We start from the raw sequence: 18,597 nt of genomic DNA, 5'->3' as shown, positions 1-18,597 counted from the left end.
GTAAGCTCTATTGCAGGAGCTACTGAGCTAGGATCCAAACAGCAGCCCTGCTGGTTGGCCACCATCCTAAAGGGGTTCGGTGAGAGGCTGAGAGCCATAGGTGCCAAGCCCTATGGCGTCTCAGATGCCACTGTCAAATCTATAATGTGGTGCATGTATTTGTTGTTCAAGCAATATCCATACGGATATTCTTTGCTTCATTAATAGAACTGCCTCAGCAGTCATCCCCAATAAATGCCTTATAAGATAGGCGGCTAAGATTGGGCCTTAACCTTTAAGAATGGCATTTTCCAGGATTAGGATGGCGTCCTATCTTATTTCTTTGGAGCTGTCCACACCAAGGACAAAAGCAGACAAGTAACGTAAGGTTATGTCCAATGACAAATAGTAAAGAGTAACGCAAATGAGAATTTGAGTGGTCATGTTTCTTAATGCCTGGACAAAGAGTGAGTAGGATAACAGTCTTGTCAAAGCGAAGGGGAAGATCTACTTCAAGATTCAGATTTTGATATTCTATTTATCTACCACCTAGACTATCCATATCCTTTATCTTTCTCTGCACCAGATCTAATACGTTAACTTACATAAAATATAGCAGTTCTGAACTTCAGTTTTAGGGCACAGGACCATAGCTATCTGCCTCTGCTAACACCAAAGCTAAAACTAGTAGTTATTGATGAAGCATAGCACAACATCTGCATATACCGACAGAAATGATGATGCAAAAGGGGATAGAACTTCATCCATTTAAAGAAACAAAATTGGAAAAATCTATGGCATGACCTAATTGAACCCTTATTAGAATGAAATCAGGTAAGCCAGTTGTGGAGTTCCAACAAAACTAGTTTTCTCCGGCTATGGTGACATGTAAGATTTTCTGGTCACCTATTCTTTTTTTTCTTTTTCTACCACACTTTTTGCCACCTCAGTACCTCATATAAGAGGACTTGAAACACCCCCCTAGTCATCTGCAACAGAAAATGGCTTATGAAACGGTTGCAGCCATGCAAGGAGAAAGTTTGCGTAAAGGGCCTTGGCATGAAGAGGAAGATGAGAGATTAATAACCTTTGTGAAGCTTTTGGGAAGCCGGAGATGGGATTACGTAGCTAGAGCCTCTGGTATATAATCCACAAGGGAGAACACTTATGATGATTCATTTTCTTGACAAGCTTTCTTTTATTATTGAGAAGTTGTTTACTTTCAGGTCTAAAGAGAGGCGGCAAGAGTTGCAGGTTGAGGTGGTTGAACTATCTGCGTCCCAATATAAAGCATGGCCATATCAGTGCTGAAGAAGAAAAGATCATCCTACAACTTCATGAGCGATGGGGCAACAAGTGAGGTTCTTTCATCTTACGATTTTTTTTTTCAGCTGTGCTATCAATTTTCCTTCTTTAAAGTTTAAACATACTTTTCCACAGATGGTCAATGATTGCGCGAAGGTTGCCAGGAAGAACTGATAATGAGATCAAGAACTACTGTAGAACTCATTTAAGAAAGAAAGCGGTAATTCAAGAACAAGGTGCTGTTCAATTTCTCTTTGCTGCTTGATGTCACTTGTATTAGCCCTGCTTACTTCTAATAGCTTAGTTTTCAGTGGAAACTTTTCAATTTGGAAGAGACAATGGCAAACAACTTTTCTTGTTTCAAGAAGATGGTAGCAGTTCCCAAACTTGCAATGGTGAAAGCTACAAGCCTTGTGTGGATACTTTGGATAATGAAAATGGTTCTTATGAAACTGTTGAGCTGTCAGATTTTGCTCTTACAAGTTCACCGTACCAAACCCGGTTATCAGATTGGATATCAGAGTTTCCAAGCGATCAAATTGAAATAAAATCTCAAGGAGAGTCTAATAGTACAGATTCATTATACTGTTATCCAACATGGGTTTCTTATGAGGAGAATGATTTGTGGGGATGTTCAGGCTCACTTTGGAATATGGAATAAGATGTCACAGTTAAAATGGGAATATTAAGAGGCTTTAAGAATGTGAAACAGAATCATTTTGCATCCATTATTGCATTACCCTTAAATGAAGATGATTACAGTCACTCCTGCTTGAGTTCCTAATTGATCATCTTCCTTGAATATGTTTTCTTTTTAAAGAAGATTCCTTGTAATGTAAAAAATGATCTTTGTTTATCAATCGACAGAAATTGTCAAATAAATGGAAATGCAAAGAGAACAATCAAGCATTTTACAGCTTTGTTTCTGCCTAACATGTCCTGTTATTTTTATGACGTAGGCCAACTGATAAGATTACATGGTTGTAAATTTGGTTAATTAGGCATTAATTAGAATATACAATTGATTTATACAATTAATAGTTAAGAGATGATATCTAATAGGTTCGGGATTTAAATCTAAATATCTGTAATTTCTTCTTTTATCCTTAAGCTAAGATTTCTTTTGTTAAAAAAATAAGAAGATTACAACTAATTTAGACCATTCTTAAGTATAGAATTGCTGTATATGAAATTGCTGACTGCTTGGAAACATTTTGGCTGAAATAACAGTAAGTAACAGTACAGATTGTATGTTGTGGCGATGTTATTTCAAAAAAAGAAGTCACAAGTTTGTCATTGCTCAACTTAACTATCAAAGAGAAGTGCAAGGAACATTGTCTCTGTCCAAATAATACCGGCAAGTTGAAGCCAGGTTATGGTGGAAAACACTCAAACCATGGCCCATTTTTTTTTTTTTTTTCATTTTCCTTTTGCTTTCAGGCAGATTTGGGTTAGAGTTGCTGTATCATCACTTAATACACGGTTTTCCATAGCTAGTAAAGCCAGCAATATTATATGCTAATACATCTTCACGGTCCACAAAGTTGGTCAAGTGTACTAATAAATAAACAAAGATAATCTTACCCATTTCAGCAACTATCTAGCCTGTAAGGTGGGAGCAAAGACAAAGCCCGGTAGATGAACTGAACCATGGCCGTCACATTATTTCAAGGGGAAATTGGATCACACATCCCTAATACTTTCCCTTTAAAAAAATCTAGGACCTTGAATTTTGTATAATGGAACTACGTCATCTTTTGTCTATCTGTCTAGGTTTTCAGATTTTTATTAGCCAGAAGTTCGGACTCAGAACTTTTCAGTGACAAATGAATGGCCTTGAACTGGGTACAAATTGCAAAATACATCATCTTCTAGCCATAAATGAAAGAGACATTAGTTTCTAATTTGGCACCTTGAGTTAGATCAAGATGATTATTATTTTTTATTATATCAATTTTCGTTTAGTGTATTAATTCGGATTTCAATTGATATACAATATTTCTTTAAATGTAATATTTAATAAATATGAGATTCAAATTTTAGTATTTATAATTTTTTTCCTTATCATGACTCCTTTGTAAAAATGAAAAAAAAAAAAAAAAAACGTTTTTTGTCAAATTATAGTTGATCGCATTAATCTCTATCTGTTAGGAATCTTGTATTCCTGCCTTCTCAAGGGATGAAAGTGGTACTTTTTTGCAGAAAGAATAGGACTCTTAGTTGATAAGGATATGCTAAAAAGCCTATTCTAGTTCTTGATATCAAATCAAAAGAGATGAGAATATCCAATGTATTCTTTTCAAGATTAGGAGACTCTTTAACAAATTACATCTCAAGTAAAACCAGATACCAACTCCAAAAAGGTCACCAAAGTGCAAAAAAAGGGGGCTAAAACGAATTGTTCAGTATTAAAAAGTGATTATTCCATTTTTGGTGGAGACAAATTCTATCTTAGCTTGTTTGGATTCTCCGAATAAAATACCTTATCACGCCTCAATATTATACCAGAGTTAATGTATGTTATGAACATTCAAGTCATCCTCTTCCCTTAACATGCTTGATAATCTTCACTTTTTATCCTAACAAAAAGCTAAGACCTTTCATTTTTAAAAACTTTTTATATGAAAATGCTGGAGTAGTTTTAAATGGTCTGTTCCAAGTGGAGGCAGTAGGAACAAAAAAAAAAGGAGCAGCCAGGTGATGGTGGAAATTAATTGCTGAATTCTGATAATCAAAGACCAGCCCCCTTTTTTTCCTTGTTATTAACTTGTCCTGTTGTTATAACATGGGTGATAGAGGTATAATGTACAAGAGTAAACAGCTTGATATCGCAATGAAAAGAGAGAAAAGAGCAGGGTTAGAAAAAGGTGGTGACAATGGCATTTTGCTTCCTGACATTTCATCTGAGTAGTCATCGTCGTCGTCGTCGCCTGAGCCGGCACCGTTGACTCCGCTGCTCCACTTTCCCAAGCTGTTGTCCCTGCTCATCATCATTCAAATTTAGACTTCTCATGAAGTTATGAAGATTTTGCCTGGTAACTATTGAAACAGGTTAAAGGCTTATACTAAAAAAGTATTTGAACTATTTCTATATTTTATCCTTTTATTTATATTTAAATAAATTCTTACTTCAAATGAAAGATTAATTCCTAAAAATTAAAAATCAAGTACCTATTCAGATACAAATTAAAAATTAAGAATTTATTTGAATGCAAATTAAATTTTAAGGACTTATTTGGCTTCAATAAAAATATTAAAGTTTATTTAAATAAAACAATAAAGTTCAAGGGCTTTTTTGTTATTTTGCCATTTCCTTATAGTGCTAAGGCACCTAGAATCATTTTGGACCAACAATGTTGGGAGTTGGGACCCAAAGAAGCCCAAGTTGATGGCTAGGCCCGAGGAGTGAGAAAGAATGCCCAGACATCAAATTATGAAGCCTGTCAAAAATAAGAAAAGCCCATAGTTTCAGTTAAGTGTGGGCCCATCTGCCCACGCATCAAATCATAGGCCTGACCAAAAATAAAACGCCCATCTTTGCAGTTACGTGTAGTCCCATCAAAATGTTAAATTCTGATTAATGATAAATAAGTGAAAGTTGAGGGACTAGGGAAATTTACATAAAGAAACAGAGTTTTAGAGGGAAACCGAATAAAGGTCAAAAAAGCGGGAAAGAAAGGGTAGTAAAATTATGCATACCTGCCGCCAACTCCGAGAACACCAGAGTGCATAGTGAGCTGGTCAATCAGGGCAGAAGATTTAGGCTCAACACTGTAGGCTTTCTCATATTTGAACTCCACTCCTTCACCAGATACAACAAAGAAGGCTCCATTTACCATTATATCACCCTCTGATCTCCAATTCCAGTCCTTCCAATCTCCTTCTGCTGTGTCTACTCGCTTTGTTACCTGCACCTCTCCGACATAATCAAGTTACATGTTACATTCTGTTGCCAAAAAAAACTAGTCACCAGTTTATACAATTTTTTATTCACTTGATTAAGGAAACTTTTGATTCCCAGATTTTAACACAGTGCTTGGACTTTCTTGCTGTGAAAAAAAAAAACAGTAATATAAAATTACTATATGACATGGAATTAAGTTTATGATGAAGAAAGAACAAAGAAATTGAAAAGTGCATGCAATGACGAAATGGAATCCTTAACTTAAAGATTTGTTTAATGAACCAATAGGCTGCTAGAACTGTCAATAAAGACCTTATCTTTCGTGGAAAATAAGAAGGAAAAAAGTTCGAACTCCGTGCAAACTTGTAGTAATGGTTTCCAGTTTTAAAGTTTCTCAATTACTTTCACTTTCAGAAGACCCCACCTTGAATAAAGTACTTGATTTGCGGTGATTGGAGCCTTATTTCAAACTTACCAAACTCCTAAAAAACCCAAAAGCAAATAGTAGACTAGTAATGTTTTTACCTCCTTGGCATTATGGTTAGTAGGAGCAGTGTAACGATTCCCTTGGCTGTTAATGGTAGGGTTTCCACTACCACCAATAGCATACATTTCCCATTGAGTGAAATCATTGTTCACAACATGTATATACCCTCGTCTGCATCTAGGCATTCTTTGAACCAGTTTTTCACCGAAGTGGTTAAAGGCAATTGTCACTTGCATCCCGGAGTCAGGCTTATAGTCATCGCTGTGACCCAACAGCATCACCTCATTATGATGGGAGAAAAAATTGTTTGATATTGTGATCCCTGTTGATCCCATCACTGCATCAATCAAGCCATCCTTGCAGTGGGACAGGGAGCAATGATCTATCCAAATGTCCTTGGATCCAAAGATGGAGATCCCATCACCATCTGATTCTGTTCTCCAGCCATAATGGGTGGGGCTGGACCTCACATTAGCCTCACCTGTTTAGGGACAAATTTAGCAAATAAGTGTTAATAATACCATTTAAGAACAATTATTTGCAAATTGTCAATGTAGATCCAGGAGGGTAGGAAAATGGAATTATTGAAACTGAAATAAGGTGAAAACTTGGATTAATCTGAAACTGAAAGAGGATCTATTATCTGTAATTAATTCTACAACCTACTCTGCCAGTAAATTATTTCTTATCAGAAATTCAGGAAAGTTCTGTCAGTGATAGAAACTTAATAAGGAAAATTTATGAAATCTTACCTGACTGAACACAATGGTGAATGTGTATATTGTGAATGATGACATTGTTGATATACTGTAAAGTAATGCACCCACCGCCTGTAATGTGCACATTGGCCCCACGTCCATCCAATGTCTTGTAGCTATTAAATATAAGCTCTTGCTTGAGCTTAATGAGCATGTTACTTGGGAACACAATCCATAGCGGCTCTGTCTGAATCACAGCATATCTAAGAGTTCCAGGCTTTGGAGTAACAGCATCATCATCAGATGAATCTGTCACAATGTAATATTCACCGCCTTTGCCTCCAAGGGCATACTGGCCAAACCCAATGGCACAATCGGCTAGCCGCTGCCGGTTGTTGGGCCAGTCAGGGTCACATTTCCAGCAGTCATCTATGGGATTGCCAGTTAGGCAAGTTGATTCATCTTTTCGGGAAATTTGTAGGGTTTGCCTTCTTGAAATGGAAGCATTTACTCTCCTGCATTATGTTGGGAGAGTTATTGAGATGTATTGTAAGGGTCATATAAAAGAGTTAAAGACTCTACTGATCACACACCTACCGGACAAGGGTAGAGTAAATGACAGAATGTGGACACTTACAAGATTAAAGTGCAATAGGCTAAAAAGAAAAAAGATAGTGGAGTAACAAAGTAAAGCAAGTAAAACCCTAGAAAACAGCTTGGATTATAGCTTTAAAGATCGAAACAAAAGCAAAATATAGAAGAAAATGCAGGGGAAAAATTAGAGCAGTCCAAGAAAATGACAATGCAGATGTTAACACCTCAAAGAACTGCAGTTTGAAGACTTAAGTAATCTAAGCAAACACCAAAATGCAGAACAGATGGATCAGAAATACTAAGAAAGAAAGCATTTTAACTCCCAATGTAAGCCAGGAAAAGATATACAGCAAGAAAATGAAAGAGCTATAAGCTTAAGGGGGCAAAGAAAAAAAAGGCAGCATCCATACTACATTGTACCTTTGAACGTCTTGGACAACTTCGTCGGGGTTGGGATGTGGGGTGGGAAAGGTAAGGTTGAATGTTGCTATAGCAAGTGGAGAAAATGAGCTCAGGAGAAAGAATATGACAATGTAGTTCCTGGACAACATTGTTTCTGAAGAACAGTGATATGATCAGTTGTTTAGCTCCCAAGGTTTTAGTTATTTGGAAGGTTGTTAGCTTTTCTAAAATCTAAGATTAAGAAGCATGGAAGTAGAAGTTTGTGAGCTGCATTTTGGAGAAATTTGAGTAGAAAAATAATTGCAATGCATCTTCTCTCACCTAACTTTCTTACTCTAACACTGTGCTCATGTGCACTTTGATTTATAATCATTGTAATAATAGACTTTTGAAATCATATAATGGAGGTGAAACTAATGTTTGAATAAATATTAATAAAGGAATTGAAAGTAAAGAAAAGAAAATTTTTTAAAATAAAAAAAGAGTATATGTACTTTTTATTTGAATAGTTAAAATAATAATAAAAAAAAAGAATTTTAACAACCAAATAAATAGTGACAAAAAAAGAAAATAATTTATTATAATATTTTTTTCAATTATAACTTTTTTTTAATAAAGTAACATATAACATATAAATATATCTTTATACTAACTAATTTATATGAACAAATCTTTTTGAATAAAATTAAACATATTTAATATGATAAGATATATTAGTTAGTTAGTGATTTACTCTTAATTTTATATTTAATTTAACTTTTTAATTTATTTTGACAATAATTTATTTTTTTTTTTGTTAAAACTTAAAAAATTATAAAATATTTATAAATTATGATATTATATAAAATACTCATAAAAAATTATTTTTGTAAAATGTATAAGTTATATAATCAAATTTAATGTCATAATAAAAATATAAATATAATAATTTTTTCATAAAAATAATTTTTTTTCAATTTTACTTTCCTTAGTTTTTCCTCTAAAATTAAAATATTAAAAAAGCAAGGATTATAAAAGAAAATCAAAACTTATTGGATTTTCGTATCTTTCTATTCATTTAAATTAAAATTTTATTCAAATAAAAGAATTTTTTTTTTCATTGGTTTCTTTTTTTTTTTTTTTTCCTTTTTCTTCTTCTCCTTTCAATCTCCTTTCAATCTAAATATAGTGTAAAAGGGATAAAAAGAAACAAACAGGGGGAGAGAGAAAAGAAAGATATTTTCGCTCTCTTTAGGCTGGGAATCCGCCCACTGTCGAGGAATTGGTGTCTAGCTAGCTTTCTTGATAATTGTGGACAATGGAGGGAGTTTTTTGTCATTCAAACGATTTTGTTGTTCAAAATAGTGGTCAGTTTGCTGATGGGGTAATAGGTGAAAGAGCCGTATATCCCAGAGAACAGAGAACAGAACTTTAGAGATTGGTTAAAGTCAAGCTTCAGCACAGTAGCATGAATATTCATCGATCCAGTTCCCACTTCCCTTACTAGTTATTCCTGGTTTCATGTCTAATGCTTTCCTAGTTTCCTTGAATTTTATGAATAATATCAATTAATCCTGTTAGAATATGAAATAACCAACACTTGTCTTTTTTTTTATCCATAACATTTTTCTTACCCTCTTTGTACGAAAAGAATATTTTGATTAGCATATGACGATTTATATATCAAAATACCAAATCATCCCATTTAAAACACTTTAATTAAGCTCGAGTACTGACAGAAGAAGAAGAAGAAGAAGACAACATTTGCATGTTCCTTGATCCATCCAAATAAGCTAATAATCACGATATAACACATTATTAAATCTAGAATCTAGATATAAGCTTTAGCCAAGGTGAGAGTGCTTGAAAGACTTTAAATAGACTTGTCTCGGAAACAAGATGACAGTACATAGAAAAAAAGGAGGAAGGCAATTCGTTTCCAAGTGCTTAGGGTGGCGCAACTTGGAACAAATATTCAACTTCAAGGTTCAAAGGCAGTGTTAATGTTAGTTTAAGAATATGGAGGACTGGAGTGCAGATTCTCACCAGTGAATCCGGGTACAAAAGCAATGGCCATTAATTCTCTCCTCTTCTTTTTATGGACATTGGTTCAACAAAACTAGAAGGAAAAAATCTCTCTCTTAAAAAAAAAAGATAAACGAAACTGCTGCTTCCATTTTTCTGTTACCCTTTCTTGTTTTGGGTCCCTCACTCATTCACTCACTCCCTCTCATCTTTACTCTTTAGCTCCCTTTGCATTGCTTTTCTTTCTCTTACAAATATAGAAGAAGATTGTACAATTTGGGGGGTAGAGGAGCGGCGTTCATGGCCAATGATGACCTAGTGGCTGGTAGGTTTTATTTATATATGAACGTGCAACAGTTAAATGCCATAATTTTTTTTTTTTTCTTTTGGTTTTTGATTGCTTGAGGAGCTCAATGCCATACATATATACCTGCTTCAGTTCAAGTGAAGACAAAAGGCAAAATACCAAAAGCACCGAGCAAAGGCACCTAAATTAAAGCATTGGTGGTTTATCACCAAAAAATATATATATATAAAGAAGCAAAAGCCGATGTTTGAGTTTGCATGTTTAAGTGGGCAAAGCACCGAATGCTGTCAAATCAAAGACGGCGAAATTTTGTTTTGGAATATTGTTTGCTAAAGAAACACTGTTTTCTTTTTCCTTTCCTCGACCACATGGAAAGTGGAAGATTTCTCCATTTTCCAAACACTGAATACCCTTTACAAACAAACTGGATTTGGACATGAATTTGTGTTTTGCCAATAAAAAAAAAAGGACATGGATTTGTGTAAGATAGGCCCTTAAATTATTTAAGCAATTGGGCCCACCTTACGACTTCCTCTCACACAATATGACCCTACTTGATGGCCCACCAAACGATTACTTTTTGACTCTTGATTATTTGGCAGGTCCCACATCTTTGAAAATTATGAGACATTATACCATCTCAGTGTATGCAAATGCATTTAGTCATATTTTACATGTCAAAAATACATTAAACTCCACCTTTTACTTTTAAAATATAAACACTTTTTTTTCTGTTCATGGACAATCTAAGTCAACATATAGTCAGTGAATCTTATCCAAAAGCAATAACATTATTGGCCTATATTAAAAAAAAAAATACATAACAAATATTTATTTATGAATGTCTATATACATATTGATTAGAAGTATAATTTTGTAAGGGTTCTATTAACAGGTGTTTATAATTATTTTTAATTTTTAAAAATTTTTTATTTGGAAAAAAAGAATTTAAATCATATTTTATGAGCATTGGATGATATATGAATCAATTGACTCAAATACTTTTATACATTTTTTTTTGTTAGTAATTGCAAATGTTTTTAGTTTTGATTTTTTATAATTTAAATATATTTATAAGTTATCACATGATGTCAGTATTAAAATTTCTTTAACTTTAGAATTAAATGTATAACTTGGATAAATTGGTTTCAACTTGGGATAGTATTATAATTATCTATACTACAATTTTATGATTAACCAATAACAATAAATAATTATTTAAGGACCCATCACTTTAAAATTTAGATTTTATAAAATTTTTTAATGATCCAACATAATTATAATTTTGATTGATTAAATTGTAAACGATATAATTCTTTTTTTTTTTTTTTTGCATTTTATTTTCAGCCATCAAATCTATTATAAAGTGGAACCATTCTTTTCTCATTCTTTTACCTTTGAAATTACCAATCATTATAAGCTTGAATTTTAAATCTCCAATGATCTTTTACATTTTTATAAAGAGAGGACTATATGGAATCACGATGGCATTAATTGATGCAATTATTTCGATTGGTTGAGCAAGACCTGTACATGAGTCAGGCCGGATCAAATTAAGATTGAATTTAAATGTAGCATTAACAAATTTTAAATTTGTCTAAGTTTGATTTGACTCGAAATATGAGATTAATTTTATTGTTCAAGTCCAGCTCTTTTTAAAAAGAATTTGTCCACGTCCGTTTAAATCCGCCTATATTTTTAATTTTAAAAAAATAATATTAATAAATATTAATTATGAAAAATAAATAATTAGCAAAATAAAAAGTAAAAAAAAAAAAGATTTTATTAATTTAATTTGATGTTTGGATAAAATTGATATATATAAACATATGATATTAACGTGAACATACATATATTAATTAATTATATCTTTATTTTTATTTAATATAATTATAAATATATAAATATATAAAAAAATTTTGGATCAAATCAAGCCCAAAGATTGATTATTTTTTAAACAAGCCTAAAATTTAAATTCAAGCATATTTAACGAATTTAAAATTATTTAAATTTAAACTCTCTCAAATCTCAAGCTAATTTTCAGACTTAAGCAAATAGTTTGAGTCTTAAATAGATTTAGCTACACCTAAATGGATTGATTTTTTTTATATTTTTATCAGAATTAATTTTTTATTATTAAAATTAAAATGTTAATATTTTATTAATAAATCATATAATAATTAACAAATTATATGAAGGTTGATAGATTTAAATTTTTGACGTCATGCGAAAGATAAACTTTTTAGCAGTCCTCGGTGAAATGGATCGTTAATGATGAAGGTGGAGTGTGTGACAAAGTGAGTAGCTAGCATCATATATCCATTGGGAGACCCTACCCTAAAAATAAAATGGATAGGCATAATAATTTCTTATTTCATGCCCCATTTTGATTGTCACAACACTTTTAGGAGATCCTAAGTTTAATTAGTTAAAGTATTTTCGAAAAAACCAAAAGTAAAAGACCTTATAGTAAAGGATATATAGTAAGAGATTAAAAATCATATTTCAACTTTTGGAGTGCCAAATTTGTGGCTTTTAAATACGAAAATTCGTAGCTAAAGCCTAAAGGTAAAATGCTCTTGTTTATTCTTTGGCTTTTGGTCATAAAAGGATTTATTTGTGTAAAATTGAAAATAGAAATAGACTAATCTCTTTAATCAAGATTTTAGATAGCAACGAAAAAGAGAGCTTTTGATGCCATTTTAGAAGAGAAAAAAATTTATAGCTTAAAAAAAATACTATATATAGGTAAGAAGCGAAGCTAGGATTTTTAGTTTGGAGGGGTTTAGTATAAAAGTAAGATGAATTAATAAAATTTTTTTTAAAAAAAATTATAAATATTAAATCAAATAATAATGTAATTAAATAAAAAATATGAATTTCTTTTCACGATTAAAAAAAATTTGTTTAATATTTATAGAATAATGAAAATCTAAAAAAGAGTATTAATGTCAAATGAAATAATAATGTAATTAAATAAAAAATATCAATTTCTTTTCATGATTAAAAGGAATTTGTTCAATATTTAAAGAATAATGAAAATCTAACTAATTATTTTTTAAAAATAAAGAATAACAGTAACGCATTAAATGGTTGAGTTTTAAAATGAAAAACTCAGTAAAAAGTAAAAAAAATAAAAATGTATAGTGTACAAATAAAATTTTCAACTTATGTGCACAACATATGTAAGTAGTTGAATATTCTTTTAACTGTAATTTTCTTTCTATGTAAAAAAAAAAAATAGTTTGACATAATAATTAATGTCAACAAGCTTGTTTAGTTAATTGAAAAGAAAATGTTGTATACATATAAAAACTAACTATTTGATTAAAATATTTTCTTCCAAAATCATCATATTAATATTTTTAATGTTTCTAAATCTTTTACTTTTGTTTTGTTCTTTTAGAGGATAATGGTTTATATATATTATGCAATTATTTTTATATATTTAATTTTTCTTAAATTTTTAATTTTGTTATATATTTAAAAAATTATTATAAATTAAAATATCACCCCATATTGTGCGAACTTAAATCCAGTTTTAAAAGGAGAGCCAACATTATTAATTTTGGGAGGGCCAAAATATGATTTTTCCATTTTTGGGTGAAGATGTACTTTGATAAGATGATTTTAAGAAACGAAGCGGAATCCGGGTCCCTGTCAGCTCAAGTTTCGGCCCTAAATAGGGAGAAAAGATAGGAGTCACATTGTCAACTTGGTTATTGTTTCGAGGCTACGAGCCAATATGTTACAACTAAAAAATATATAAAAAGTTTTAATTTATTACTTAGAGTTCGTTCTTACGTACCACATACACGTTAAAAGTTATCGTGTGTATTTTTTAACAATTTAAAAAAAAAAAAAACGTATGACCCTTTAATTTTATTGGTGAAAATTTTCAGCTGTGACGTATGAAAACAGATTTATAATTTAAAATAAAATATTAAAATGATAACAAAAAAAAAACATGAAAATGGATATTATTTAAAATTTTAATAAAAATTAAATATAAATGAATAAAAAATTTAAAAAATATATTTTATATTTTTCATATTAATAGAAATTATTATATAAAATATTATATAAATAAATAAATAATCATATCTATATGAAATGATCTTCCTTTTGCATATAAATACAATTTGATATGGCCTATGGGCAAAGCGTCATAATCCATTGATTGTTAAATTTTATTTCATAGGTAATGAGAAATCTTCACAAATTTTGGGTATAATTTGACAAGATGGTGAATTTTTTATCATTACGTTAGGAAAGCCCAACCAAACTATTTTTGGCCCAAAATTTCATTTGGGCTTTTTTCTTTTTCGAACACCTCAACTTTTTTTGACAAATTTATTATTATTTACAAATATATAAATGAGTGATACATTTATATTAGTTTAAATTTTATATTTTTATCTTTAAATTAAAATTAAATTCATAATTCATTTAAATTAAAATAATATTTTTATTTAATAATTTAAATTAATATAAAAATTAAATTAATATAAGTAAATCTCTAATCATATATATATATATATATGTATGTTATTCTGTGAAGACAGACAGGTGATGGGACGAGGGGTAGATATATTTTATGTTCTGTTTTCCTCGAGTGTGGAATCATATGTTCGGATATTTTATCATGGCTGGTGGCTTTTTGCTTTGATATTCCTTGTAGCTAAGCTAGCACCGAAACGCAATGTTCCAACAACCAAAACCGTGTGAATTATGTTGGGGCAATCTACTTTCCTGGCATTGGAAATCTAACTTTACGAAAATTTTATATCTTTTGTGCTTCATTCATCATGAGTCGTCATAATTAAACCAAATGCTTGGTAAACATATGTTGGGTGTGGTTTACAAAATAATTAGGGTTGAGCAATGAGCTATTATAATATTCTACTATTTATTTTAACAAAAAAAATATTTAACAACCTTTATATATTATATTTAAAGTCATTGGAAATCGAATATGGTCAATAAAATTAAGAATACAATATTTTACTAATAAATTACATGATTAATGACTATATTTATTAGTTCTTTTGAATTATTACACAGTATAATCCCTTTTATAAAAAAAAAATTAGGAAAATATATATACATTATTATAATTGCTATAAATTAATGTCTCCAATTAATGAAAAATGACGAAGACATTAATAAGTCAAGTAAAATAAAAGTTAAAAGGGTCTATAATTATTTAAAATTTAAATTTTTTATTATAATTAATTATATTTTAATTTTTTATTTCAATTCAATTGAATTTTTAAATGGATTAAATCTAGTCATATAATAAATTTTAATCAAATCAAATGAATTTTTAAAGGGATCTTAAAAGAGAGGAGAAAAAATAAAAAGGAAAACGAAAAAGGAAAATTTTTTTTAAAAATTCATATATATTGAGGGTGATTTATGATAAAGTTTAATAAATTTTATTGATATTATATAAAATTTTCTTTTAATTGATAAAAGAATTAACAGTATTAATTTCTTTTATCAAAATGAGTGTTTAATTTTATGCAAATAAATATAAAGGGATTAATTGATTACAATAAAAATAAATAAAAACTTGGATAATTAAAATTATAGTTACAATTTTTTTTTACGTTTTACCTAAAATAAAAATCAAACTGCCCCGTATTAAAAAATTTCAGTCAATGTTGTTTCTAATTGCAAGAGTTAGAAACGTATTTGTTTTACGGTGCTCTCTTTAGACAAAAATGTTAACCGCGTTCCCTGTGCTTGTCCTTTTGTGTCCAGTAAGGGCTTACTTGCCGACCACTCGTATTGCTAAAGATTTTGATTATCCAAGAAACTCCTAGGAAAATTCATCTTCTTTTTCTATGAAAGCCTTTCTCTCGTTCCTATAATTATAAATACTCCTTATAATCCACACTGCATATCATATCATATATTCCACAGAATAATTATAAACATTGTCCCATTTTTTCTTGCCATTGTTTCTTTTGCAACTCTTTGGTTTGGCCTCAAAAGATCAGCATGAAGTATCAAAGGAAAACCATCTTTGTTTCAGTTTTTCTCTTCTTTACAGTTGTGTTTCTCTACTACTCAGCTTCAGTTTCAGCTCAAGAAATTGGTAATGTCAAAAACAGAAAACAAAACTGATTGTTTTTGTGTTTGTATACATTGTCAATTGATAAAGAATAATCTGAAATTTATATATATGATGCAGAGGATGAGAGGGAGTTTGATTACTTAGAGAACAGTGGGAAAGGACCAAGTCAATGGGGAGATCTGAAGAAAGAATGGGCTGCTTGCAAAAATGGAGATCTGCAATCCCCAATAGATATGTCAAGTCTGAGAGTGACGGTAATCAAAAAGTCTGGGGAACTGAAGAAGAGATACAAGCCCTGTCATGCAGTTGTCAAGAACAGAGGCCACGATATTTCGGTAAGAAATTTGACAATGCATATATATTCTTGGCTGCAATCTTGTAATTAGTAATGTTTTGCATAATTAATGGTTTTAATCAAAGTAATAAGCCACATCAAAGATTTTCTTTTCAATTATCCTGTAAGTGAATCAGCCACTTCAATCATCTTCCTCCAAGAAGGCATCCACTTAAATTTATTTATTTTAGTTTCTTTTTTTTCTTTCTTTGTTGTTGCGGGTGAGTTGATTTGGATTAATTTCATAGTTTACCTATTACTGGAACGCAAATGGCCAAGGCAGATGCTGGCAACTTTCCTTATCAGATTCATTGTTCAGCAAAGCAACTTTGCTATGACCGCGTTCCAAAAGAATATGGCCAGCCATGCGAAGCAAACTATGTTTTGTCCCTTTCACATGGAAAAGCTTGTTAAACCCTTGCTTTGTTCTTTTCTTCCAAGAAACTGAGCTAATTAATGGTCATATGTGTGAACGGTTCTATTCAACAGCCCCACCCACCTCTTAATGAAGGAAAATGTGCTTATCATCCACTCTTCAAGTTTTCAACTACTACTACTTTCTTTGCGATTTATACCGTTTAAAAGAAGAAAATGAAATGAAAGTAAAGAATGGTAGGCCCTGGAAACTTATTACTATTATTTGTTTCCATTACTTATAGAAGCAAACAAGCCATCTTGGATGACATATATGAATTAAATCAGGAAATCAACTCTATGTAATATAATTCAGTTTTTTCCTCCGAATATGCAGCTTCAATGGCTGAATCATGATGCTGGTTCAATCAAAATCAATGGTACCGAATACTTTCTCCAACAAGCTCACTGGCACTCACCTTCTGAGCATACCATTAATGGCAGAAGGTCCCTACTCTCGATTATTTCATCTCTTTCATTCAAACACGAAAGTTGGAATAAAATGGTTCGATTCAACTTCAACCAAACTTACAAGGTTTTTATTTCTTTTTTTTTTTTTTTTCATCTTGGACAATGATTAGGTATGCCCTGGAGCTACATATGGTACACCAGTGCCAGGACCCCAAAGTGCAGAACAATCTAGCTGTCATTGGACTACTCTACAAGTTTGGTGCACCTGATGCTTTCCTCTCCAAGGTAATTTCCAAAATGATTAGAGAATATCAGATTATGGCCTCCAAATTCCAATCAAATTGTGCCACTAGCAATGTTTCTCTGACATATTATCATAATTTGCTTATAAATTTCAGCTGATAAGCAACATTACATCCATGAATGATCATGTGCAAGAAAGGGAAATGGGGGTCATTGATCCAAGCCTGATCAAGATGGGTGGCAAGAAGTATTACAGATACATGGGCTCATTGACAGTCCCTCCTTGCACTGAAGGTGTCATTTGGACAATGAACAAGAAGGTAAATCCAATCATCCCTTAACAATCATTTTTCTTCTTTTAATTTCTTCTCTAGAAATGAGATCCTGACGCATATTTGAACTATGTATCCAGATAAAAACTGTTTCAAGGGACCAAGTCCGGGCACTCCGAAAAGCTGTCCATGATGTAAGTAGATACTTGATCATCAATTTAGCTAAACCATGAACATTCTTGAAATGGGAAACTCCAAGTAAATCTAACCTTTTGTGATCAAATGATTTTTCAGTATGCTGAAGCAAATGCAAGACCTGTGCAACCACTCAATCGTCGTCAGATAGAACTTTATGGCCCCAACAGATAAATCTACAGCTTGTATTCCCACACAGATTTTTTACCTCGACCTTATTCTTTCCACAATTTTTTTCCCCTCCCTGAAATGGAATACTTTCTCACTGTATTTCTACACTATTCTGAGGTTACGTGTCGTTTGTTGTTACTAGTTTACTATATTTTGCTGCATTTTTCAGTCTTTTAGATTGAAATGATTAGAAATTGTGAGGCTACAGATAATCTCATGCGAACCAGAAATTTGAAGATGATCGTGGAAGCGTTCGAACTTAACAGTACATAAAATTAATCGAATCTCTAGCAATATTTTCCCATCAATCGATTACATGATAACTAAATTCATCAAAACTTGAAGGCCTCATCCTTCTTTCTCCAGCAATTTATTTAGCTAATAAACCATTTTGCCTCAATTCTCGAATCAAGTAGGAATCAGCAGGCACCACAGCCTCATTTCCAGGTGACCATACAATTTGATTGTTACAGAAAACTTGAATAATTGCATAGATGACGTATCAGAATACGCCTTCTCATTTATACCACAAAATAAACTTTCATCTCATCCCTATTTTAGAGATCAGAATCATAAATTATTTAGTCAATTGGCAGTTGGCACATCACACTACTAATTTCATTATCAGTTATGGTCTAATACCAACCGACCTGCTCCTCATCCTTTTCTGATATAAAAGGTAAATTAGTGAGCCATGGCTGTAGAGGCCATGGTTAGATTACAAGCAAAAATAAAGTTAATTCAAGCTAAAGTCTTTTCCCATATGCAAATTAAGGATAAATAAAAATTTCAAAT

The 18,597-nt window shown here is 31.4% G+C and overlaps 3 protein-coding genes across 4 annotated transcripts; 2 read left to right on the top strand and 1 right to left on the bottom strand.

The window, feature by feature from the left end:
- The first annotated feature begins 16 nt into the window (after positions 1 to 16).
- LOC111311808 (transcription factor MYB27-like) lies at positions 17 to 2,203 on the top strand. Of its 2 annotated transcripts, XM_022911534.2 has the most exons (5): positions 731 to 867; positions 978 to 1,119; positions 1,206 to 1,335; positions 1,420 to 1,520; positions 1,596 to 2,203. In XM_022911534.2, the coding sequence occupies exons 2-5, from the start codon at positions 981 to 983 to the stop codon at positions 1,943 to 1,945; spliced, it is 720 nt and encodes a 239-aa protein (XP_022767269.2). In that variant the 5' UTR covers positions 731 to 867; positions 978 to 980; the 3' UTR covers positions 1,946 to 2,203. The 2 variants fall into 2 exon arrangements, with proteins under 2 accessions (XP_022767268.2, XP_022767269.2); XM_022911533.2 differs by having other exon boundaries at positions 17 to 1,119.
- A 1,700-nt stretch (positions 2,204 to 3,903) lies between these two features.
- Positions 3,904 to 7,740, bottom strand: LOC111311807 (putative pectate lyase 12). Its single transcript, XM_022911532.2, has 5 exons — positions 7,388 to 7,740; positions 6,428 to 6,888; positions 5,714 to 6,156; positions 4,984 to 5,192; positions 3,904 to 4,264 (listed from the first exon to the last, which is right to left on the bottom strand). The coding sequence occupies exons 1-5, from the start codon at positions 7,516 to 7,518 to the stop codon at positions 4,063 to 4,065; spliced, it is 1,446 nt and encodes a 481-aa protein (XP_022767267.1). The 5' UTR covers positions 7,519 to 7,740; the 3' UTR covers positions 3,904 to 4,062.
- A 7,751-nt stretch (positions 7,741 to 15,491) lies between these two features.
- LOC111311805 (alpha carbonic anhydrase 7-like) lies at positions 15,492 to 17,963 on the top strand. Its single transcript, XM_022911531.2, has 7 exons — positions 15,492 to 15,783; positions 15,880 to 16,097; positions 16,848 to 16,957; positions 17,092 to 17,206; positions 17,320 to 17,484; positions 17,577 to 17,630; positions 17,731 to 17,963. The coding sequence occupies exons 1-7, from the start codon at positions 15,687 to 15,689 to the stop codon at positions 17,803 to 17,805; spliced, it is 834 nt and encodes a 277-aa protein (XP_022767266.2). The 5' UTR covers positions 15,492 to 15,686; the 3' UTR covers positions 17,806 to 17,963.
- The last annotated feature ends 634 nt before the right edge of the window (positions 17,964 to 18,597 follow it).

Source organism: Durio zibethinus, chromosome 1 (genome assembly GCF_047325235.1).
Source record: "Durio zibethinus cultivar Kanyao isolate XHJ-2024 chromosome 1, ASM4732523v1, whole genome shotgun sequence".
Taxonomy (NCBI): domain Eukaryota; kingdom Viridiplantae; phylum Streptophyta; class Magnoliopsida; order Malvales; family Malvaceae; genus Durio; species Durio zibethinus.
Note: the sequence above shows the minus strand (reverse complement) of the source record. Positions and strands in the feature narration are given on the sequence as shown.

What these genes read in the sequence shown, in the direction of transcription:
- LOC111311805 (XM_022911531.2), top strand. Translation starts at nt 15,687, where the DNA reads ATGAAGTATCAAAGGAAAACCATCTTTGTTTCAGTTTTTCTCTTCTTT. An exon ending in ACAGAGGCCACGATATTTCG is followed by an intron (nt 16,098 to 16,847) that starts GTAAGAAATTTG and finishes CCGAATATGCAG; the next exon opens with CTTCAATGGCTGAATCATGA. An exon ending in CATACCATTAATGGCAGAAG is followed by an intron (nt 16,958 to 17,091) that starts GTCCCTACTCTC and finishes GACAATGATTAG; the next exon opens with GTATGCCCTGGAGCTACATA.
- LOC111311807 (XM_022911532.2), bottom strand. Translation starts at nt 7,518, where the DNA reads ATGTTGTCCAGGAACTACATTGTCATATTCTTTCTCCTGAGCTCATTT. An exon ending in TCACCATTGTGTTCAGTCAG is followed by an intron (nt 6,157 to 6,427) that starts GTAAGATTTCAT and finishes GTCCCTAAACAG; the next exon opens with GTGAGGCTAATGTGAGGTCC. An exon ending in CTAACCATAATGCCAAGGAG is followed by an intron (nt 5,193 to 5,713) that starts GTAAAAACATTA and finishes GGAGAGGTGCAG; the next exon opens with GTAACAAAGCGAGTAGACAC.
- LOC111311808 (XM_022911533.2), top strand. Translation starts at nt 981, where the DNA reads ATGGCTTATGAAACGGTTGCAGCCATGCAAGGAGAAAGTTTGCGTAAA. An exon ending in CATGAGCGATGGGGCAACAA is followed by an intron (nt 1,336 to 1,419) that starts GTGAGGTTCTTT and finishes ACTTTTCCACAG; the next exon opens with ATGGTCAATGATTGCGCGAA. An exon ending in AGCGGTAATTCAAGAACAAG is followed by an intron (nt 1,521 to 1,595) that starts GTGCTGTTCAAT and finishes CTTAGTTTTCAG; the next exon opens with TGGAAACTTTTCAATTTGGA.